Below are 23,522 nucleotides of genomic sequence, written 5' to 3'. Positions count from 1 at the left end.
GGACTCCATTCACCCTTCGGAAGCAGCCTACATTTACCTTGGTAACTTCATAGCTGCTCAGATTCGAGGTTGGCTTTAGGCGTATTTCACTACAATTTATTCACTAAAATAAAAAGCTTAAAACAAAACACAAAAAGTCCCACAAAATCAATATAGCTCAAAATCAATATAGTATTTATTATATGTTGAACTATCTAATGTTTTGACAAAAACATAATCTTATATATGTTTCTTTAAATTATAAGTAAAGACGTTGAACAAACATCTAGAATATACTAATATAGAAGACGTCAACTAACCATTTTGTTTAAAATTAATTATATCGGTAAAGGTTAGTTATGGATTTCTATACCAAATCCATGCAACAAATTTCAACTCCCATCGAACCACTTCTTTCTTAGTTTGATCTTCACATTTTTGGTTTCATTAGCTGATCATTGTCAATTTTAAGTGCTTTTAGATTTAAACAAAAAGCTTTTGTAAATCTACTGAAATATAACATAAATTTATCAAACATTACCAAAGATGCTATATGGAATGTGTAAAGCAAGTTTGCTTCCTGTACCATTATAAACGAGAAGTGGCAAAATGATTAACGTTATGTTATTTAAAGTCAGCAATAACCCTAAAACTTACTGGAGTATATGTGACAGCATATATATTGCGTTTATGTTTACGTAATTTATAAATGTTTAACGGAGTCAATGCGTTATATGCATCCATGGTGAGACTCAACTTAATACATAATCATATATAATGAAAACAAACAAACAAAAAAGAATGATTGATAATAATTAGAGGATATATCCTAGTACCAAATTAGTCCAGTGGGTGCACCAAATCAACTAAACCATTTGTGTATTTTTGTTTTCATTTTTCTCCCTTGTGCTCTCTAAACCTAATAGTACCATATAATATAGTATAATATAATATAAGTTTGTTAAATTGCTAACGAATTCACAAATAGCTCTGTTGCTTCCCGCTTAGTGTGTATAAAAAACCACTCCTCTCCTTCCTCTAAACTCACACAACACATCCCAACACAGAGCTTCTCAATACAGCAACAATGGAGTCTCCCCGGCAATTCTCCTTAGTATCCTTCATCGCCCTTCTTGCTTACTTCGCTTTTCTCGCTTCAGCTGAACTTCACGTCCGTGAATTTGTGGTAAGCTGGCTAATCTCTTACATTATAGCTTTTCTCTTTAGGTGAGTTTAGATGAATGATGATTTATACAAACTTGCGCGATGGTTTTGTGTCTGTTGTGGATGACTTTAGATCGAGCCAAAACCAGTGAAGAGGCTGTGCAGAACTCACCAAAGCATCACGGTGAATGGTCAGTTCCCTGGTCCTACGCTCGAGGTCAGGAACGGTGACTCTCTCGCAATCACCGTCATCAACAGAGCTCGTTACAATATTAGCATTCACTGGTAACTAAAATGATTACATCACTGTAACTAACAAACATATGTCTATGTTCTGCTCTGTTTTTATACTCTGTGTTTGCTCTGTTTTTTGGGACAGGCATGGAATCAGACAGCTGCGGAATCCGTGGGCTGATGGTCCAGAGTACATAACACAGTGTCCGATCCGTCCAGGTCAAAGCTACACTTACAGATTCACAATAGAAGACCAAGAAGGTACTCTTTGGTGGCATGCTCATAGCCGCTGGCTCAGAGCCACTGTCTACGGTGCTCTTATCATTTACCCTCGTCTGGGTTCTCCTTATCCCTTCTCTATGCCTAAACGTGACATACCAATTCTTCTCGGTAATATTTTATAATTTCTAATTATTCCAAATATCATTTTTCATGATCACTAATAACATTTATCATGGGAACACAGGGGAATGGTGGGATAGAAACCCAATGGACGTTTTGAGGCTAGCACAGTTCACTGGAGCAGCAGCTAATGTTTCTGACGCTTACACAATCAATGGCCAACCAGGAGATCTCTATCGCTGTTCGCGGGCTGAAACAGTCCGTTTCCCAATTTTCCCTGGTGAGACGGTCCAGCTCCGCGTCATCAACGCTGGATTGAACCAAGAGCTCTTCTTCTCAGTCGCCAACCATCAGCTCACAGTTGTGGAAACCGATTCCGCCTACACAAAACCATTCACCACTAGTGTCATCATGATTGGTCCCGGACAAACCACTAACGTCCTCCTCACGGCAAACCAGCGACCCGGTCGCTACTACATGGCAGCTCGTGCCTACAACAGCGCAAACGCCCCTTTTGACAACACAACCACAACTGCTATCTTAGAGTACGTCAACGCTCCCACTAGACGTGGTCGCGGCCGCGGTCAAATCGTTCCAGTTTTCCCGGTTCTTCCGGGGTTCAACGATACCGCAACCGCAACCGCTTTCACCAACCGTCTGCGGTACTGGAAACGAGCTCGAGTACCGCTCCAGGTCAACGAGAACCTCTTTTTCACCGTTGGTTTGGGGCTAACCAACTGCTCCAACCCCAACAGTCCGCGTTGCCAGGGTCCAAACGGGACCCGGTTCGCCGCCAGCATAAACAACCAGTCCTTCGTGCTACCACGAAGAAACTCCATCATGCAAGCTTATTACCAAGGCATGCCTGGTATCTTCACGACGGACTTCCCACCTGTTCCACCAGTCCAGTTCGATTACACCGGTAACGTTAGCCGGGGGCTATGGCAGCCCGTGAAAGGGACCAAAGCTTACAAGCTTAAGTACAGAGCTAATGTTCAGATTGTTTTACAAGACACAAGTATTGTCACGACTGAGAATCATCCCATGCATCTTCACGGGTACCAATTCTACGTTGTCGGGTCTGGTTTTGGGAATTTTAACCCGAGAACTGACCCGGCTCGGTTTAACCTATATGACCCACCGGAGAGGAACACCGTTGGTACACCTCCAGGTGGTTGGGTTGCAATCCGGTTCGTAGCTGATAATCCAGGTAATTAATTTACTTAAATTATGGATTAAGCGAGTTAGCCTCAACCTTTAAACCATAACTTTGTTCTAATAACGCAGGAGCATGGTTTATGCATTGTCACATTGATTCACATTTGGGATGGGGTTTAGCGATGGTTTTCTTGGTGGAGAACGGAAGAGGACAGTTGCAATCAGTGCAGGCTCCACCTTTGGATCTTCCAAGATGCTAATATAGATCTCTAAAGGATTTGTGGGGGGGGGGGGGGGGGGGGGGGGGGGGGGGGGGTTTGTTTTGTTTTTATTTTAATCAAAAAAGGTTTGAGGGTCGTCTCTTTGTTATGTGTTGTTGTTGAAGATCAACAACTGCTCTATTGAAAAGAAGTTCATCTTATGGTTTCCATTGTACTCTTGCTTGTAACTTTTCCACGTTATATAGAACATCACCATTTTCTATTATTAAAAAATACCTAAAAAGTCACATAATTATAGTTCAACAAAAAGTTATGCACATTTAAAAATAAAATATGTACAAATGTTAATTTTTACTTTATATACTTTTGAATAAACCAAAATATATCAAAATCTAGTTAGCTAAGAAAAAAAGGTCGGGGTTTGATTCTCCATCTAGCACAACGTTGGTTAGCTCCGCCTTGAGCTTTTATGACTTAACCCTTGTCTGAATGCGCTCACTGCTTCACCAACCTGCTATCCTACGCACTGCTCTACCGGTTCATTCTCTTAACCTGCGCACCATGGCCACAGCCTCTTCCTTGCTCTTCCCATCCGTATCTCTCAACAAACTCTCCAGCTCCAGAAATGCTTCCTCCCTCGGATTCTCCGTCACGCGATCTAGAGTTTCAATGAGCCTCTCCACTGAGTCTCAGACTGCGATCAACGACTCTTTGTTCGCCCATTACAAACCCTCCTCTGCTTTTCTCTTTCCTGGTCAGGTACCCACTGTAATTGAATTGAATCGTATGCTAACATCGAAAGTGCGAGTTTTTAATAGAAAAAAGTTCGAAATTTCGAGACTTTCTTTGGTTCTGCGATGCCTACACTGAGAGTTTTGTCTAATGAATCTGATTGTAAAATTCCATTGCGACAGAACCATGTCAGATACTGTACTAGTAAAGTTGTCGTGTAATGATTTTTTGAGATATATATATATATATATATAAGGGAGCTCAAGCGATAGGGATGGGCCAAGAGGCTCAGAGTGTTGCTGCAGCTGCAGACTTGTACACCAAAGCTAACCATATCTTGGGGTATATGTTCCCTTTGCTTGTAACTAACTATTCTTTTCTTTTTTTTTTCATTTAGTGAATAAATAATTTAAACTAAATGGTGGCTTATAGGTATGATCTTCTTGACATTTGTGTTAATGGACCAAAAGAGAAGCTTGATTCCACTGTCATTAGCCAGGTACATCTTTCTTCTCGTCACCTATATCTAGCATAACTGAATCCTTTATCTAGTATTTTATGATGTTCATTTATGTATGGTTGTTAAGATATTGGTTTGTCATTTTTCTCAGCCTGCGATTTATGTCACAAGTCTAGCAGCAGTTGAACTACTTCGTGTTCGTGAAGGCGGCGAACAAATAATAAACTCGGTTGATGTGACTTGTGGTCTCAGCTTAGGAGAGTACACTGCCCTCGCATTTGCTGGAGCCTTCAGGTTAGTTTGTCATACAACACTCATCTCATAAAAGATACCAAACTTAGGAGAGTTCTGTGAGAAAAACGACAAGGTTACAAGTACAACTTAATCCATCTGTTTCATTTGTGAACCATCCACCTTAGTTCTTTTCTTTTTTATTTACTTTCAAGCTTCGAGGATGGGCTAAAGCTTGTCAAACTTAGAGGGGAAGCCATGCAGGTAAGATTTTATAAGCATCATTCTGTACATCCTTAATTAATTATTTCAACTTGTGCTTGAAGTGACTGATCTCACTTAGTTTTTAATTAAATGCCTTTTTTTCAGGCTGCTGCGGATGCTGCTAAGAGTGCAATGGTTAGTATCATAGGGTTGGATTCAGAAAAAGTTCAGCAGTTGTGTGATGCAGCAAATCAAGAAGTAGAAGAAGCTGACAAAGTTCAGATCGCAAATTACTTATGTCCGGTAATCCAATACCATCTCTCTTTGCATTTAAAACCTGTAAAAAACCAACTGCGCCATTCTATTAATGCAGTCTGGTATTATAGGGTAACTACGCTGTCTCTGGAGGTCTCAAAGGAATCGAAGCTGTTGAAGCCAAAGCCAAGTCATTCAAGGCCCGAATGACGGTAACCTCTCTCTCTTAATCCTTTTATCTTATGTAGAGGCTATAAGAAACTGTTGGGCCTAATTATTAAGCATAATAGCTCAAATAATATATGGCAAAATGTGAAAACAAATGGGTCTATGGGTTCTTATAAAAAGCCTTGTTGGCTTTAATGAAATGAAGTTAACAACATCCCACATTGGTTGAGAGAGTTGATTTTGAGGAGTATATATATGTCTTCATGACATGAGATGTTAAACAGCTCAGAGGAAGAGAGAGCTCCCCGCGCGCCGCCGCCGTCCGGCTCGGCTCGACGTGGGCTTGGGCTTGGGCTTGGGCTTGGGTCTTGGGTCTTGGACTCATATGGATATTTGTCCCTATATTTTCGTAACAAAAAATCACCAGATCCCTCAACGTAAGTCTAGAGAGTGTTTCGTAGAGTTTATAGGGCGATCACGAGTGAGGCGTGATTCGTCTGCCATGGTTGTATCCTAGGATTCTATATTCGTACAGTCCCGTCTCACTAACGGAGCGAATATTTTGAGTTAAGGAAAGAGATCATATCTCGACTCCATGTCTCTTTGCGAATACAATTTCTTATCGTTCTTGTATTCGTCTTTTACATTCGTTTATTTCCTTAACATCGCTTTTATTCTATCGTTTATGTCAGTCCGGTTTTCCGGCTTTTACAATCTTAACTCAAAATCGCTTTATGTTTAAAGCTTTAGTCGGGTTGATAAACGATTAATAGAAACGGGTTTTGGAATCGTGTTTGCGATTTGCTTTCTAGCATTTCCGCGAAACATTTTGTTCTTATCTCACAACGATGTTTGCGATTTGCTATACGCTTATCCGCGAAACGTTTCTGCCTAAATGTGTTTGCGATTTGCCTTAGAGCACTTCCGCGAAACGTTTCTGGTTTATTTCATTACGCTTTGCGGATTGCTTTCTAGCATTTTTCGCAAAACGTTGATACATCCTTCAAACGTTATATACATGAATCGTTTCAGTAACCGTTTTCTTAAGCGAGTTTGTGAAACATTCTAAGTCTATAAAAATGGTTTCTGCAAACGCTTTTAAGCGAGTTTGCAAAACGTTTTTTTTTCAGACTTATATCCATATGATTTGGTTCAAATACCAAAAATGAACATCGATTTTAGACTATTATTTTCTTTAAAATAATATGTTATTTGTTGAATGGAGTACTAATCCGTTTTTTCATGTTTTCTCTACAGAAAAATGACAAACGATAACAACACCCCCATTGACACCACGGATGTCATTCAGACTCCACTCAACGCTGCAGCAACTGATGCAACTGGCGTGACAACCGCTGCAGCAACAACGAGCACTATCCTCCCTGCGGGAAATGCTGCTGATGAAACCACTCGCCGTAGCCTATTCGGTGCTGGTCTTTATCAGACGGGTTCAGTATCAGCAACTGCAAGTGGTCCGGTGGCAGTTCAAACTCCTCCGGCTGTACCTAGCTTGTTCACTCAAGGGCTGATGCCAGACAAGTTTGATGGCAAAGGCTTCAAAACGTGGCAGAAGAAGATGATGTTCTTCCTGACAACGATGAAACTGGACAAGTTCATCCAGGAGGACAAGCCCCTGATTCCGTACGGGATTGATGATGTCCACAGTCTTGCAACTGTTGACATATGGGTGCATTCCGACTTCATCTGTAAAGGTTACATTTTGGGTCGTCTCATTGACCCATTGTACCGTGTCTACTGTGAGATCCCCACGGCGAAAGAGCTATGGAGATCACTGGACAAGAAGTACAGAGGTGAGGACGCTGGCTGCCAGAAGTATGTGGTCTCAAAGTTCCACGACTTCAAAATGGTGGATTCAAAACCCATCATGGATCAGGTGGAAGCGCTTCAGCTCATTTGCCATGAAATCGCTGCTGAAGGAATGTCCATCTGCGAGACATTCACAACTCTCAGCTTCATTGAAAAGCTTCCTCCAAGCTATGCGGATTTCAAGAACTACTTGAAGCACAAGAAGAAGAAGATGGGGCTCGAGGAGCTCATCATGAGGCTTCAGATGGAATCCAGAAACCGAATTGCTGACAAGGTCACTGCTAAGGAGCACAGTGTCAACATGGCTGAGCACAAAGGCAAAGGAAAGGCACACGCCCATTCTCCTGCCAAGCCTTCCAAAACTGCTGCAGCCCTGAAGGCTTCTGGAAAAAACTTCAAGAACAAAGGCATTGAAATCAATGCGAATGCGAATGTGGAGAAGTTCAGGGGAAATGTCACTACTGCCACAAAGTGGGGCACAAGACTGTTGAGTGTCGCAAAAAGATCAAGGATGAGAAGGCTCAGGCAAATCTCACAGAGGAGGATCTCGTTGCTGTGGTGACTGAAGCCAACATGGTTGAAAGCAACAACCCCAAGGAATGGTGGTATGACACTGGTGCAACCACCCACATTTGCACCGATAGGGCGATGTTCAGCACCTATCAGAAAAGCATGACTGAGGAGAAGCTCAAGATGGGAAACACTGCAGTCTCCAAGATTGAAGGACGCGGCAATGTGATTTTGAAGATGACATCTGGACATGAGGTCACTCTGACGAATGTGAAGCATGTGCCTGACATGAGGAAGAACCTGGTCTCGGGAACCTTGCTCAGCAAGAATGGATTCGCCACAAATTTTGAGGCGGACAAGCTCGTGATTAGGAAAAATGGGATGTATTTGGGAAGAGGGTATGTTAAGGGTGGACTTGTCAAGTTGAATGTAATGACAGTCCCTCCGAAAGTTGTAGCTTCAAAAGTTTCAATGAATAAGAAAGAGCCAGTTGCTTATTTGGTTGAGTCTTTTAATATATGGCATGAAAGATTAGGCCATGTAAACTACAAATCTATACAAAGATTAATGAATTTAAATCTAATTCCTAAATGCAAAACAAGTAAACAAAAATGTGAAGTATGCGTACAGGCTAAGCTCACGAAAACGCCATCACCTCGTGTTGAAAGAACTAATAAACCTCTAGATTTAATTCACACAGATTTATGTGATTTAAAATACTTACAAACTAGAGGTGGTAAAAAGTACTTTGTGACCTTCATAGATGACTGCACAAAATATTGTTATGTATATTTATTACATAGCAAAGACGAAACCTTAGAAAAATTTAAAGAATTTAAACTCGAGGTCGAAAATCAGCTTAAAACAACTATTAAAGTAGTTAGAAGCGACAGAGGAGGCGAGTATGATGGTCCATTCAATGCATTCTGTAAAGAACATGGAATAATCCATCAAACTACAGCTCCTTACTCACCAGAATCTAATGGAGTTGCTGAACGCAAAAATCGAACTCTAAAAGAGATGATGAATGCAATGTTGCAGGAATCTGGGTTACCCCAGAACATGTGGGGGGAAGCATTGCTTACCACTAATTATATCCTCAACAAAATTCCACACAAAGTAACTGGCAAAACTCCATATGAATTATGGAAAGGTAATTTACCTTCGTATAAATACCTCAAAGTGTGGGGGTGCCTAGCAAAAGTTGCAGTACCGCCACCAAAGAAGGTCACTATTGGACCTAAAACAGTGGATTGCATCTTCATCGGATATGCACATAACAGTAATGCTTATCGATTTCTGGTACATAAATCTGAAATATCAGACATTCATGAAAATACAGTCATGGAATCAAGAAATGCATCTTTCTTCGAAAATATTTTTCCATATAAGGAAAAACAAGGTTCAAAACGAACTCGAGAAGAAAGAGACAATGACAAAAACTCAGAAACTGAGACAAACGTCGAGATTTCTATAAATGATATTTCAGAAAATGAAGAAAAAGATGAACCTCGAAGGAGCAAAAGAGCTCGAAAAGAAAAATCTTTTGGAGAAGATTTCCTAATGGCATTTTTAGTAGAAAATGTTCCAAAAACTTTGGCAGAAGCCATGGCTTCACCAGAAGCTCCATTCTGGAACGAAGCGGTCAGGAGTGAATTTGATTCGATCATGCAAAATTATACTTATTACATAACGGATTTACCACCTGGCTGCAAAGCATTAGGGAATAAATGGATAATGACACGAAAACCTGGTGGAAAATACAAGTCTAGGCTTGTAGTTCAAGGATTCCGACAAAAGGAAGGCCTTGACTATTTTGATACATATTCTCCAGTGACGAGAATAACATCAATAAGACTGATGATAGCAATCGCAGCCTTAAGAGACCTAGAAATCCATCAAATGGATGTAAAAACTGCTTTTCTAAATGGTGATTTAGAAGAGGAAATTTACATGAAACAACCTGAAGGTTTTGTCATTCCCGGACAGGAAGACAAAGTATGTCGACTTGTAAAGTCACTTTATGGGCTTAAACAAGCTCCTAAACAATGGCACGAAAAATTTGACAATACAATGATGTCAAATGGTTTCAAAATAAATGAATGTGACAAATGCATATACTACAAAACTACCAAAAATGCGTATGTTTTGCTATGTCTATATGTAGATGATATGCTCATTATTGGAAACAATAAAGACATTATCAATCAAACAAAGAACATGCTCAAAGGGACATTTGAGATGAAAGACTTGAGATTAGTAGATGTAATTCTCGGGGTTAAAGTCACAAGAAATTCAAACGAAGTTATCTTAACCCAATCTCATTATGCTGAAACAATATTAGAGAGATTTAAAAATTACTCTAAGAGTACGGCAAAAACTCCGTTAGATCCCCAAATGCACTTGACAAAGAATTCAGGTGAAGCGGTTTCACAAAACGAGTATGCACGTGTGATTGGAAGTCTCATGTACTTGACCAATTGTACTAGACCAGATCTAGCGCATGCAGTAAACGTACTTAGTCGATATACAAGTAATCCAGGTCATACACACTGGAAAGCTATAACGAGGGTACTCAATTACTTGCGCTACACCAAAGATTTTGGGCTTCACTATGGTAAAGAACCAGCAGTTTTAGAAGGATACAGTGATGCTAACTGGATATCAGATTCCAAAAACTCAAAATCCACGAGCGGATATGTCTTTACACTAGGAGGAGCAGCAATATCATGGAAATCTACCAAACAAACAGTGTTAGCCAGATCTACCATGGAATCTGAGTTCATAGCCTTAGACAAAGCAGCAGAAGAAGCTGAATGGCTTAGAAATTTTTTGGAAGATATTCCTATGTGGGAGAAACCTGTGCCAGCCATACGCATACATTGTGATAGTCAATCAGCAATAGCTCGGGCTCAGAATAATCTCTACAATGGTAAATCTCGTCACATCAGAAGACGACATAAAACCATTAGACAACTTATCTCAACTGGTGTAATCACAATAGACTACATCAAATCGGCTGACAACCTAGCGGATCCATTTACTAAAGGTTTGCCAAGAGATGTTGTTGCTAAATCATCAAAAGGAATGGGTTTAAAGCCTATAACGAATGAGGATACGTGATTGCAACCCTACCTATCATGACTGGAGATCCTAAGACGTAGGTTCAAAGGGAAAACAAAATCAAACAGAATCTAACCAAAGCACTTGAGACAAAGTAGTCTCTTCCCAGCTCCTAAGATGAGAAAAGTGCTAACAAATGTGTAAAGGATAAGCATAAGCTTTTAATGATTCCATAGATTCTAAGCGGAGTATTACTCAATACTTTTCAGGGTCAATCACCTAATGAGTGTGAAATGGGGCCGTTTCTAGGAGAATGAATGCAAGGCTATATTCTCTAAGTTCACTCATGAAAACCAGGAAAGTTCAGGGCCACAATGAACACAATAGAGAACTAAGTTCTACGAGAAAATGAAGCTGCGTTATGCCTGTTGTCTCGGTTTACATAAAACACCAGTTGGTTCAAGACATCATGTTCACCTTCTGGTAAAGTAAACCCGACAGATATTAACTATGAGTGGTTCAAGGCTTAAAAATGCCACCAACTCAAACACAGTGAATTTTTCGCAAACACTCTCGATAAGTTTGTCTAGTCTAGTAAAGATTAGAATAAGTATAGTTTTTAGAGTCTATCGAGTCTGTATTTAGTCTGCATATGTTTTAGAAGAGTCATTTCTATTCATGTGGGGGATTGTTGGGCCTAATTATTAAGTCTAATGGCTCAAATAATATATGGCAAAATGTGAAAACAAATGGGCCTATGGGTTCTTATAAAAAGCCTTGTTGGCTTTAATGAAATGAAGTTAACAACATCCCACATTGGTTGGGAGAGTTGATTTTGAGGAGTATATATATGTCTTCATGACATGAGAGGTTAAACAGCTCAGAGGAAGATAGAGCTCCCCGCGCGCGCGCCGCCGCCGCCGTCCGGCCGGCTCGGCTCGGCTCGGCTCGGGCGTGGTCTTGGGTCTTGGGTCGGGCCTCCGGCCTCCGGCCTCCCCGATAAGAATATTCTTTTTGGACCAAGTTAAGCTCAACGTTTTGCCATTTAATTCCCGAAAAACGACATGCATTTTATTTTAAACAACACGTAGTTCGTTTAAAAACAACACGCTGTCTCTCTTCTTGACGATAAGTTTAAACGAGAAAAGATCTTGCGGAAGAAGTTTCGTAACGCCTCGCCTCCGAGATCCTCGCGAGGTTTCCGCCAACGTGCGCACGTACGGCATTAGTTACGGAAAATGGCTCGTCTTCTCTTCTTTAAAAACTCGTCTCCTCCTTCATTTTTCTTTAAGTTTTTACGCAACAAAAAATCACCAGATCCCTCAACGTAAGTCTAGAGAGTGTTTCGTAGAGTTTATAGTTCGATAGGGTGATCACGAGTGAGGCGTGATTCGTCTGCCATGGTTGTATCCTGGGACTCTATATTCGTACAGTCCCGTCTCACTAACGGAGCGAATATTTTGAGTTAAGGAAAGAGATCATATCTCGACTTCATGTCTCTTTGCGAATACAATTTCTTATCGTTCTTGTATTCGTCTTTTACATTCGTTTATTTCCTTAACATCGCTTTTATTCTATCGTTTATGTCAGTACGGTTTTCCGGCTTTTACAGAAACATGGTTGTTGGGTGTGTAGGTTCGCCTAGCAGTTGCGGGTGCTTTCCACACGAGCTTCATGGAACCAGCAGTGTCTAGATTAGAAGCTGCGTTGGCAGCAACGGAGATCAGGAGTCCTAGGATCCCAGTGATATCCAACGTCGACGCACAGCCTCATGCAGATCCTGACACGATCAAGAAGATACTTGCACGCCAGGTATAAACAAAATCAATACATTGTGTTTGCTTATTTTCTTGTGGCGGGTAAAGATAAAAACAAAGACTCAAAAGGGTGTTGAAAACCTCCAGGTTACATCTCCAGTGCAATGGGAGACAACAGTCAAGACACTCTTGGCCAAAGGACTTAAAAGCAGCTATGAATTGGGACCTGGAAAGGTTTTTTTTTTTGTTTTTGTTTCTAGCCTCGTAAATTGTTATAGCTTGAAGCTTCTTTTTTCGTCTAAGTTGTGTTGCATTTAAAACGGCAGGTGATTGCTGGGATATTCAAGAGAGTGGATAAAAGCGCCAGTGTTGAAAATATCAGTGCTTAAGACTGGCTAGCTTTTTGTTCATGTTGTATTTTGAGTTGAGGATCAGTAATAAACTAATAATAAGTAAATTAAGTCTTATTATGTATGTGGAATCTCTCTGGTGTTTTAGTGGTTTGGAATTCAAAGTTTTGTATGGAATATATCTGCCAGTGTTGAAAATATCAGTGCTTAAGACTCTGGCTAGCTTTTTGTTCATGTTGTATTTTGAGTTGAGGATCAGTAATAAACTAATAATAAGTAAATTAAGTCTTATTATGTATGTGGAATCTCTCTGGTGTTTTAGTGGTTTGGAATTCAAAGTTTTGTATGGAATATATCTGTAACAGTTAGCACGATATATGTTGAAATATTTTGATTTGAAGTTTCGGTTGATGAAAGGGCAATACTTCATAGAGACTGTGTTCCACCTTTCTGAGCAAATATGTTGTTACAAAATTGAATAAAAAAACTTAATAATAACAGAAGGTTTTAAAAATTAGAGCTCAGTCACATTGCATGTCATCTTCACTATCAGGAAGCTGCGAAGGACCCAACCTACGCTGAAGCCAATATCATCACAGCTCTTCTTCTCCAAGAGATGTTGCACCAGCCGGGCATCGAACCCGGGTCTGTACCGTGGCAGGATACTATTCTACCACTACACCACTGGTGCTTTGACGATTACGTAAATCATATTTACATACAATTCTTAAGATAACAACAACAGGTTGAACAAAGACTACTATTTAGCTAAAGCACTGGTTACTTAATACAGAGACATGAGAATGGGAAAGAGAGAAGACAAGATACCACCGATCTGATCTACATACCTATTCCACCTAACCAAGACAATAATAATAAAAAATTATAATAATAATAATAATAATACCATTGTCAAAAAGAAGTAGACTATATATTACTGTCATAGACCCACCGTCATTGGTCCCCCCTCCAATTGCTCATTTCATATCTTCAGTTGAAAACCCAAGCATCTATGTTTACAAATATTTTCGTCTCTGTAAACATCTCTTGCTCCATCTCTTCTCTCTATCTCTCTCTCTGCGATGGGTTTTCCTACGGGTATAAAGGAGCTTGAGATTCCGGAGTACCTATTTAAGATACTTTCCGTCATCGGTTTCTTCAGAGACATGGTCAACGCTCTCTGTCCTTACATCGGTTTACCCCATTTTTTAGACGATGGAATTCCTCGACCCGGCCCCATCATACCCGACAACACGGCGGTGACTCTCGCTTACGAGGTTTACCCGGTGGTTCGTTTCTCGGATCTTCAGACCGATCTCGAAGACTGCTGTACGGTTTGTCTCTTGGACTTTGCATACGATGATAAAGTTACACAGCTTCCGAACTGCCGACACGTGTTCCACAATCGTTGCATGGACCGTTGGATCGTCGACTGCCGCAAGATCACATGTCCGATTTGTCGAGACCGGTTCTTACCGGCCGAATATTACGCGCGGATAAATTCCGGTTTTGGTTCGGTTTGGTACATTGAAGAATCGGAAAGTAATATTCTACTATAAGACATTTGCATCTGTTCTTTAGATATTGGTATCTGATCAGTATTCTGTGTTTTTCTTTTCAGTATTGTGTGTTAAGTTTTAGTTTTCTATTGTATCTTTAATTAATATTATTAGCTAGAACTTTTTCATAGAATATTTTCTTAACCATGTGATAGTCGAGTTTTAAGTCGTTAAACAAATATGCTCGAGGAAGTTGGTATTCTTAAAATATGCAAATGTTGAGTGGAGACTGTGGACTTGAGCATATTCTATTTTTTTATTTTTATTTTCGACTTGAGCATATTCGAGAAGGTTACTATTTCCCTCATCGTTCTGTCATCTGAGAAGCTAGATTCTTTCATGGTAAAATTTTCTCACGTCTTCATGATATGTTCTAGTACTGTATAAACGGGATGTGAACAATTCAATGCTATAAAATAACAGATGACATTCATTAGAAAAATTGAATTTTTATCCTTCTGAATGGATTCTTTTTTTGGTGTAATCTGAATGGATTATTTTAAGCTCATCTACTCCTTTTGGTATATCTCGTAGAGACAAATAAAGATACAAACAGATATCTCTCCAATCTGAAACAGCAAATCAGAAAAAACAAGGCCTTGGGGTGGTGGGGACTCTAATCTGATACCATTATTGCTTGAAAACAAATCAGTATACAAACAGAGATCTCTCTGAAGAGCGAGTGTGTTAACACTAACAAACCAGCAGCTCTGTGAAGAATCAATTTACCTGAATCAGGCAAGCAAATATAAGCCAAACTCATGTTTATATCTTCTTCAAGCTGTGTTTGAGTCGCCATTAACATCTTGAAAGAATGATTTGACTTTTTCATAAGTGGACCAGCAGATCGCAGCTGCTGGCGCATGGAATAGCACTCTTGGTAGCCATCCTCTGGCTACTCCTCTATAACCACCTTTCTTCACTATTGTCCGGAACACATCGCTTATCGAACCGCTCTTGAACCGGTTACAACCACACACACCCTGAACCATCACCAGAGACAAATTTTCAGAACAGAGCAGAAGAAATGGCATTGATAAGGGTTTGAGTGAAACAAAACAAGTATCCAAATTGCTAGAAGATTATAAACCTAGACCTGACATTTGGTTATCTTTTCTTCATCTTTCACCTCATTATGTCACAAATGATCAAAGCCTACTACTTTCGTTATTCCGACAAAGACAATACAACACTCGGTGTATACGGCAAGTGCTATTCCGAAAAGCTAAAGAAATTTTTTTCAATGAGGATCATTATCTTTCCGAGAGCTTAAGAACTCAAGTGCAGATATTCTTGAACTTATAAAATTTAGTAGAAATAAATAATCTCCAATTGAGCTTGTACACATACACATTCAGTTCAGCTCTTAAATGTAGCATACTAAGAAGAAAATAATGTAGTAATTGTTTGATACACCAAAACCTATTACATAATTAATTCTACTAAATCAAGTAAAAAAACAAGATTCGCTACTACTCCAATATATAAGACAAGTGCTTTCAGATGAAAAGAGCTTTTTTACAATTTATATGTTTACAAAAAAGATTTTAACAAAAAATAAGAGCTCAGTCACATGGCAGTGAAACCCGAGAAATCAGAGGTATGCAAAGGACCCAACCATTGCTAAGCCAATAATCATCAAAGCTCTTCAACAATAAATGCACCAGCCGGGAAGCGAACCCGGGTCTGTACCGTGGCAGGGTACTATTCTACCACTAGACCACTGGTGCTGGATTTTTAGATGTTAACTTCAAACCTTTTCGTATATCAGATTTAAATTATTCTCATCTTTGTTGTTATCTACAAATGTTGTTTTGTTGTCTCTTCTTGGGTATCTCGATGTTGAGGTTATTGGTGAAGTAGTATTGTACCCATGCTTGAGGAAGTTGGTGTTCTGAATACAGGCAATGTTGGAGACTGTGGACTTAATCTTCTTTTTTTTACTTTTCTCTTATACATCTGTAGATGCTATTTTGTTTCATGTTCAGCCTTTTGAGTAAGAGAGCTTGATTACTTCTCGTTCTGCATGTCAGATCATTTTCTCGACTACTCCACAAGAATACTATTTTGACTGTCCCTACCAACTAAGCTCTCAAGGATCTGGTCAAACCTATCTAGATGCATCGGTAAATATATATGTTGCCACTTTACATGCCTCTGCAACATACTTCTTACTTCTTCAAGCAGTTTAACATAATGGAAAGTAAAGAAGGGAGATGTGATCGTGTACGGGTTTTTTTCGATAAATGGGATGTGAAACAATTCAATGCAACAAAAGAACATATTTTCATCGGAAAATTTGACTCTTTATCTATTCCTTTTAGTATATCTCATAAAAAACAAATAAAAATACAAACAAAGATCTCTCTAATCTGAAAAAACATGGGGACTCTAATCTGATAACATTATTATTGCTTCAAAACAAATCAGTATACAAACAGAGATCTCTCTAAAGAGCGAATGTGTTAACACTAACAACAACCAGCAGCTCTGTGAAGAATCAATTTACCTGAATCAGGCAAGCAAATAAAAGCCAAACTCATGTTTATATCTTCTTCAAGCTGTGTTTGAGTCGCCATTAACATCTTGAAAGAATGATTTGACTGTTTCATAAGTGGACCAGCAGATCGCAGCTGCTGGAGCATGGAATAGCATTCTCGGTAGCCACCCTCTGGCAAGTCCTCTATAACCATCTTTCTTCAATATTGTCCGAAACACATCGCTTATTGAACCGCTCTTGAACCGGTCACAACCACATACACCCTGAAAACATCACCAGAGACAAACTATGTTTACCTATAAAGCATCTACCATCACAACCACATTGGTTCTCATAAACTCTATAGACAGTCATTCAGAGTTACAAAGGTTTCAACTTTACCTGACACTGCAACTGCGTCTTAACAACATCAAGCGGAGTAGTCACAACAGCCGCCAACCCACCAGCCGCAGCTCCCGCCGTAGCATAAATCAACCACCCTTCCTCCTCCTCTCCGCCACCAACACGCTCCGGAGAAAACTCCCTCAACCCCCTCTTAACCGCCTCGTAAGTCGCGAAATGAACCGCCGTAAACGGAGCGTTCATAAGCACCGTCGTCCTATACGAAGCGTAGAAAGCACCAAACCCTTCCTCCCTCATCACCCTCCCGACACAATCCCAAACTCCCTTGTAAGTCCCGTTCCCGATCTGCAGCCTCTGCTTAACCATATCCATCGGAGTGAAAACAGCATCGCTCGCCACGGTGGCGCACACGCCGGAAACCGCGTGCGCCGCGGAGTTGTTAGGATCCCCGCCGGATAGATACTTCTTGGAGACTTCGTAAAAGGAGAAGTAAACGGCGTGAGCTGGGCCGGCGCCGAGGCCCATGGCCCATATGCCTCGGTACAGAGCGGATGGGCCCTCTGTTTTGATGATCGATCGGAAAGCTTGGCTGATTCCGACGGGTTTGATCGGGCAGGGGCGGATGGCTTGCATGTGGGTCTTGATGGTGTCGACTGGGAACATCGCCATGTGTTCGACTGAGCCGGCGATTGAGCCGGCGACCATGAGTTGCCAGAATCGGAGTCCGTTGGGTTGGGATGGGACGACGATGGCGGGGTGGAAATCCGGTGGTTGGGGGATTGGACGGAGGTCGTTGGATGATGTTGTGGCGGCGGCTTCTATCGCCATTGTTGAATTAGGGTTCCGAGATCAGTTCTCGAATCTGGAGATTTGAGAACTGAAATCTCCGACAGAGAGGAAGGTGGGGGCGGCGGGTAAACTAAAACTTGGTTTGGGCTTTTACATCCCTTTTTTTTTTTTTTCCACTGATAATATTATTTCAAAAGTAAAATCCTAATACAACACCTTCGGACATATTAGAACCCAAAAAAAGGCAACTAAAGCTCACAACGGAGCAGCTTAGACCCACAACATGTCGGACACACCAAAGCCCAAAGAAAGGCAACTAAAGCCCACAACGGAGCAGCTTAAACCCACAACGAGGGCAACTTACCAACACAACCTTGATAAAACATAGACCAAACCGCAATAAACGCAGCAACCTAAACACAACTACACTTAAGCATAAGACACTCCAATGTAGCAAACCTCCTAAATAGCAATAAGCAGTGAGCTAGACATATCGCTGCTGCCCACGGCAACCACCCGATACCGTCCGCTTGAAGAACCCAAGACACCAAGTCTTCTTAACCCGGATCTATCGCTGCCGCCTATGGCCTGCCAAACAATACCATCCCTACTCGTAACCAAGACCCAAAGCTTCACAACCCGACAAGAAGAATCGCTTCACGATCCACACAACTTTCGGATACGGTTTGAACGCACTCTCTGACGTCCACTTTACACCTAGATAGAAGCTCACCATAACCCTTCACACAACCAAGCCTCGACGATCCAAACCCATAACATTCATTAACACTCCGACCGACGAAAGCTCACTGCAATCACCACCATAAAAGGAGAAGTCTGCCACTGAACCCGTCAAACACCAAACACAGAAACTTCTCGCACTGGAACTGGCATGCCGCTAAGAAAATAAATATACTAGTAGACAGGACAAGTCTAATCCCGAAACCATTCCTAGACGGACCGTTAGTCTCCAAGAGATTGAATTCAGACCAAGTACCAATGATTTCATCACCCTAAGGCGCTTCCCAAACTTGATGACGGGAAGCGACGAACTCATCCAACTAATCAAATCTTTCAACAGTTTAAACCTCCACCGCCGGACAGAACCTGAGGCTCGTCGTCAATGGTGGGATGTTGGATCCCCAAGAGACAGAGGACAGTCTTCTAACCCACTCGTTGAACAACTCTTCCATCAGCCTCACCGCCTCCTGGGAAAGTAGATTTGTGGTAGATGAGGCGACTCACCAGAGCACGCGCCGTCTCCGTGATGATTCCGTCGGAGATCTGAAACGGGAAAACCAGATCTGACTTAATCATCAGTCCTAAAAGCCGACTCACCATTCCTCTGCCGTATCTTGAGCCTCGCCTTTTCTCCATAAGAAAACAAGTCCGGCCTCCGTTGAAACCGAAGCATCACCGGTGGAACTCGAGAGTTACGGAGCAAATTGCATATTGACTTGGAAATGGAGGAGGAAGAAGAGAGCAAAGAGCAAATGAGAGAGAGGGCTGACGAAATCGCCTCCGGCACCGTCGAAGGCGGCGGGTCGGAGCTAGGGTTTTCTTACCGGAGGTTCTCGGGTCGTGCTCGCCAATGGCTTTTACATCCCTTTTATTTCCCCTAAGGATTTATTCTGTCTTAATTTGTTTTAGATAACAGAATAAAAACGGGAAAGCTGACAAAATATGTCTATTATAATTTCTTTTTATCAAAAACTTGTTTATTAATCTAGAACGTCTAATTTTTTTTGGACTAATAAGAGTTTTAATCCATTTTTTATGGAAATATTAATTAAAATATTTTAATTTATACAGTTTCTAGATAAGTTATAGCTAGTGTCTAATTACTCTATTAAAATATAAGTAATTCAACTAAAAATTTAGGAATTAATTTCTTTCAAGTTTTCAGAAAAAATATATGAATAGCGAAAAACAGTAAACATAATACATATAGAAATGAGGAAAATAAATATTTGGAATCATGTTAAATATTAATTAAAAATAACAGAAAAACTTTAAAATTCAAAATAAATAACTTTATATACTTTTAGGTGTCATCTAATTTTTTGGTTTTAGTGACAAATCACAAAAAAATAAAATATATAAAAGTAAACAATGTCTTAAAATATTATTTAAATTTAACTGATTCATCCCAATTTAAATAATCCTTAGTCAGTTTTAATTTATCTAATTCAGTTAAATTAAATTTAATCAAAATGAATTATGACTAATTTAATTATATGATAAAACAATGGGTTTTTCAATATATTTTTTTTTGTGAAAATTCAAAAATTTGTCTTATTTATTTTTTAGTATATCTAAAATTTTAATATTTCATTAAAATAATTCTCTAATTAACCAAATTAAATTTTAAATATTTAATGTAAATATAATAATTTTCTAATTAACTCTTCAGTTGTTTGATCAAGAATACTAATGAATTCGATAAAATTTAATCGACGGAACATTCATATCTAAGAAAGAAACTAGAAGGTGAGTAGGGGAAAAGCTAAATTTAATTATAAATAATATTTTCAGTTTAAATTTAAAAGAGTATGTTATAAGATAAATATATAATTGATCCAAAATTATGTTGAAGAAAACCTACAATTCACACGTAGACATAAAAGGATCGAGTAGAACAAAAAAGGAAATAAAACGTTTGTGATTGATCTAATCAACCTAAGATTAGAAGAGAAAGTAGAAAGAATATGCTGAGTCCAATCCAAACAATAGAGATTGAAGCTGCTCTATGTGGAGCTGGTGATGGACCTATCTGATACAGTGTACCATTACTAACTGGTGAAGGAGATGACGAAGATGTACTAGGTGATCGAACCGGTCTAGCAACTGGAGCCGCGACATGACCCATTGAGACCGGAAAGAGAGGATTTGAAGTTTTTGTCCTATTTTGCAGTGACCAAGAACACCACATATGAAGTTTTGGTATCCTGGTTTGGTTAGACTGATCCTATCAGACCCGGTTTGGTTTATTGCTAACGGTTTAGACGGTTGACACAGCTCGAAATCATTGTGAGTGACTTCAATGACATCGTGAAAAACATTGTTGTATTCGAAAACCAAAGAGTCTCCAACTTGAAAAGTTTTCGAAGAAGGAAAAGTTTTCGAAGTAGCCCAAGCTTCGTAATTGACGTTCACCATGGTCCATCCGCTTGAGTCGCCTACTTTGTGTACGGTTCCTCCAAAAGAAACTCCAAAGAGAGCCACAAGAATCTTTTCTGCAGATAATGTACTCTTATCACACATCTGAGCTTTGCAGATGATGTCCTCATCTTTTTTGATGGCTCTGAGGAGAGTCTAGCTGGTATTATGAGTATACTTGAAGAGTTCAAAACTGTCTCGGGGCTAAGGATTAATAAGGAGAAGACTGAGCTGTTATTGGATGGAAAATGCTTGGTTAAATGTCAGGAGATGGCAGAGAGGTTGGGAATTAAGCAAGGGGCTCTACCTATTCGCTACTTGGGAGTGCTGCTGTCTTCAAAAAAAATGAAGAAGAGTGACTTTCAACCTCTACTGGACAAAGTACTTTACAGATTCAACTCCTGGACAGTCCGTCATTTATCTTTCGCGGGTCGGTTCCAACTCATTCAAGCAGTAATCTACTCCACGATTGCCTTTTGGGCTTCAATCTTTATCATTCCAAAAGAATGCATAAAATTGCTGGAGCAAATGTGCAATGCTTTTCTTTGGAGAGGAGCTCCGACGGATGCTAGGGGAGTTAAAATCTCATGGGTTTTAGTTTGTACTCCCAAAGAAGAAGGAGGTTTGGGTCTAAGGAGGTTGGAGGAATGGAATCAAGTGCTCGGTTTAAAATTGATTTGGCTGATCTTTGCAGCAGGTGGCTCTCTGTGGGTTTCATGGGTCCGAAGTCATTTAATTAGGGATAAAAACTTTTGGGAGCTTCAACCACAGAAATCAGATAGTTGGATTTGGAAAAGCCTCTGTAATTTGAGACACATTGCATTCCCTATGATAATATGTGAGATAGGTAATGGAGCTTCTGCTAGCTTTTGGCATGATAACTGGACTTCTCTAGGTCCTTTGATCGATATAACGGGACCTAGAGGACCAGGGGTCACGGGTCTTCATGGTGATGCAGTGGTTGCGGAAGCTTTAAGAGAAGATAACTGGTGGGTTAATAGAAGCCGTAGCAGGAACATGCTTATTTCTCTGGTTCGAGATTGCTTACCAGAAGCAGGCCCTATTATCTCTTCTGAACATGATTGTAGTTACTTATGGAAGCTAGGTAACAGAGTTGCTTCATGCTCTTTCTCCACTGCAGATACTTGGGCAGCTCTGCATCCTCAGGGGGAGTCAGTGTTCTGGCACCGACAAGTTTGGTTCCAAGGGAGGATACCGAAATACGCCTTTATTACTTGGGTGACTGCTAGAAACAGACTGGGAACGAGAGATAGAATGCGGAGTTGGGGACTTCAGGTGTCGTCAACTTGCATTCTATGCAACTTGGCAGATGAGACGAGGCAACACCTCTTTTTTTATTGTAGTTACAGCTCCGAATTGTGGACATTTTTCTGCTCGAGATTGAATATTCACCCTCCTGTCCTGTTTGAAGATGGTTTGAGATGACTCAGGAACCCATCTCCTGATGAGTCCGTGAAGCTGATAACTAAGCTCGTATACCAAGCAGCAATTTATAGTATTTGGAAGGAAATGAACAATCGAATTCATAATCAGAGATTTGGCCCGGCACAGGCAGTGATCCTTGAGATGAAGCAAGCTATTCAAGCCCGATTAGATCCTTTATCAAGAGCCAGCAACTCTAGAAGGACTGATACTACTCTGCTTGGCACTTGGTTTAGTTTTTTTTAGCAGAGTCGATGAAGGTGAAAAGGACTGAAGGGATAGAAGTTGAAGTTGAAGAAGTTTGAAATTATAGAAGTGGTTATGGTAGAGAAGTTTAGAAGAGTTAAAAAAAATTTGCAGGTAGTTTGAAGATCTTTGTATAGGTAAGTTTTTGGTTATTTCACACGGTTGTTGGCGCCTTTTAGGTGTAAAGATGTATCTCTTTTTATTAGTTCATAAATGAAATAAAGGCTTTGATGATTAAAAAAAAAAAAGCCACAAGAATCATCAAAGAAGTGAAGAAGGCGTTGCTCTTGATCAAAGCCATATTAACCAATGTTGTAAGTTTTTTTTTTTTTTGATAAAACTCATGTTGTAAGTTCTTATCTTTTTTCCGATACGAGGTAATTAATTAACCACAACAAACGAAAACGAGTTGAAAAGATAATTGAAGTTTTGAGTTTGTAAGTCAGGGAGGGGAAAATTGTTAAAAGCTCTACACGAGTTAATTCAGAATTCTTAGAGAAATAGATTGGTTCATTTTAACCTATATCATATTTTTTATCAAACAAACTATAAAATTGATAAATAATGTACAAAAGAATATTTTTGCACTTTCATTAAATAAAAACTACGGAATTGCCTAATATGATTAACGTATATATGACAATTAATGATTATGAATAATAAATATTTGATAATAATTTTTTTTATCTTAGCTTTTTTTTGTTTAATTTTATATTAATAAAAGATATTAAACAACCACATTAACCATATAATAAAAAAATTAAATTTTTTTCTTATATGTTATATTTTGAATTTTTAAAACGACTATAAATTATTAAAAATGTTAAAC

At 39.7% G+C, this 23,522-nt stretch overlaps 4 protein-coding genes and 1 pseudogene across 6 annotated transcripts; 3 read left to right on the top strand and 2 right to left on the bottom strand.

Moving 5' to 3' along the window:
* Positions 1 to 876: 876 nt before the first annotated feature.
* LOC106409532 (laccase-3) lies at positions 877 to 3,160 on the top strand. Its single transcript, XM_048753958.1, has 5 exons — positions 877 to 1,165; positions 1,277 to 1,428; positions 1,523 to 1,767; positions 1,844 to 2,929; positions 3,007 to 3,160. Exons 1-5 carry the CDS (start codon positions 1,067 to 1,069, stop codon positions 3,135 to 3,137), a joined length of 1,713 nt encoding a protein of 570 aa, XP_048609915.1. The 5' UTR covers positions 877 to 1,066; the 3' UTR covers positions 3,138 to 3,160.
* A 322-nt stretch (positions 3,161 to 3,482) lies between these two features.
* On the top strand, positions 3,483 to 13,060 carry LOC106411252 (malonyl CoA-acyl carrier protein transacylase-like). 3 transcript variants are annotated; one of them, XM_048753956.1, is made up of 11 exons: positions 3,483 to 3,857; positions 4,087 to 4,172; positions 4,263 to 4,329; positions 4,442 to 4,584; positions 4,737 to 4,785; positions 4,891 to 5,028; positions 5,112 to 5,192; positions 12,184 to 12,360; positions 12,453 to 12,539; positions 12,632 to 12,680; positions 12,853 to 13,060. In XM_048753956.1, exons 1-11 carry the CDS (start codon positions 3,588 to 3,590, stop codon positions 12,864 to 12,866), a joined length of 1,161 nt encoding a protein of 386 aa, XP_048609913.1. In that variant the 5' UTR covers positions 3,483 to 3,587; the 3' UTR covers positions 12,867 to 13,060. The 3 variants fall into 3 exon arrangements, with proteins under 3 accessions (XP_048609913.1, XP_022551600.1, XP_013707428.1); XM_022695879.2 differs by having other exon boundaries at positions 12,632 to 12,734; positions 12,909 to 13,060; XM_013851974.3 differs by having other exon boundaries at positions 12,632 to 13,060.
* A 541-nt stretch (positions 13,061 to 13,601) lies between these two features.
* LOC106434864 (E3 ubiquitin-protein ligase RHA1B) lies at positions 13,602 to 14,441 on the top strand. The gene has a single exon (XM_013875715.3). The coding sequence runs from the start codon at positions 13,738 to 13,740 to the stop codon at positions 14,212 to 14,214; it is 477 nt and encodes a 158-aa protein (XP_013731169.1). The 5' UTR covers positions 13,602 to 13,737; the 3' UTR covers positions 14,215 to 14,441.
* Positions 14,442 to 16,481: 2,040 nt separating this feature from the next.
* Positions 16,482 to 18,012, bottom strand: LOC125585245 (mitoferrin-like). Its single transcript, XM_048753957.1, has 2 exons — positions 17,096 to 18,012; positions 16,482 to 16,977 (listed from the first exon to the last, which is right to left on the bottom strand). Exons 1-2 carry the CDS (start codon positions 17,882 to 17,884, stop codon positions 16,771 to 16,773), a joined length of 996 nt encoding a protein of 331 aa, XP_048609914.1. The 5' UTR covers positions 17,885 to 18,012; the 3' UTR covers positions 16,482 to 16,770.
* A 2,342-nt stretch (positions 18,013 to 20,354) lies between these two features.
* On the bottom strand, positions 20,355 to 21,109 carry LOC106434859 (annotated as a pseudogene).
* Positions 21,110 to 23,522: the final 2,413 nt, after the last annotated feature.

The sequence above is a fragment of the Brassica napus genome, chromosome C4 (assembly GCF_020379485.1).
Source record: "Brassica napus cultivar Da-Ae chromosome C4, Da-Ae, whole genome shotgun sequence".
Lineage (NCBI taxonomy): Eukaryota > Viridiplantae > Streptophyta > Magnoliopsida > Brassicales > Brassicaceae > Brassica > Brassica napus.
This window is presented reverse-complemented; position numbering and strand designations above follow the sequence as displayed.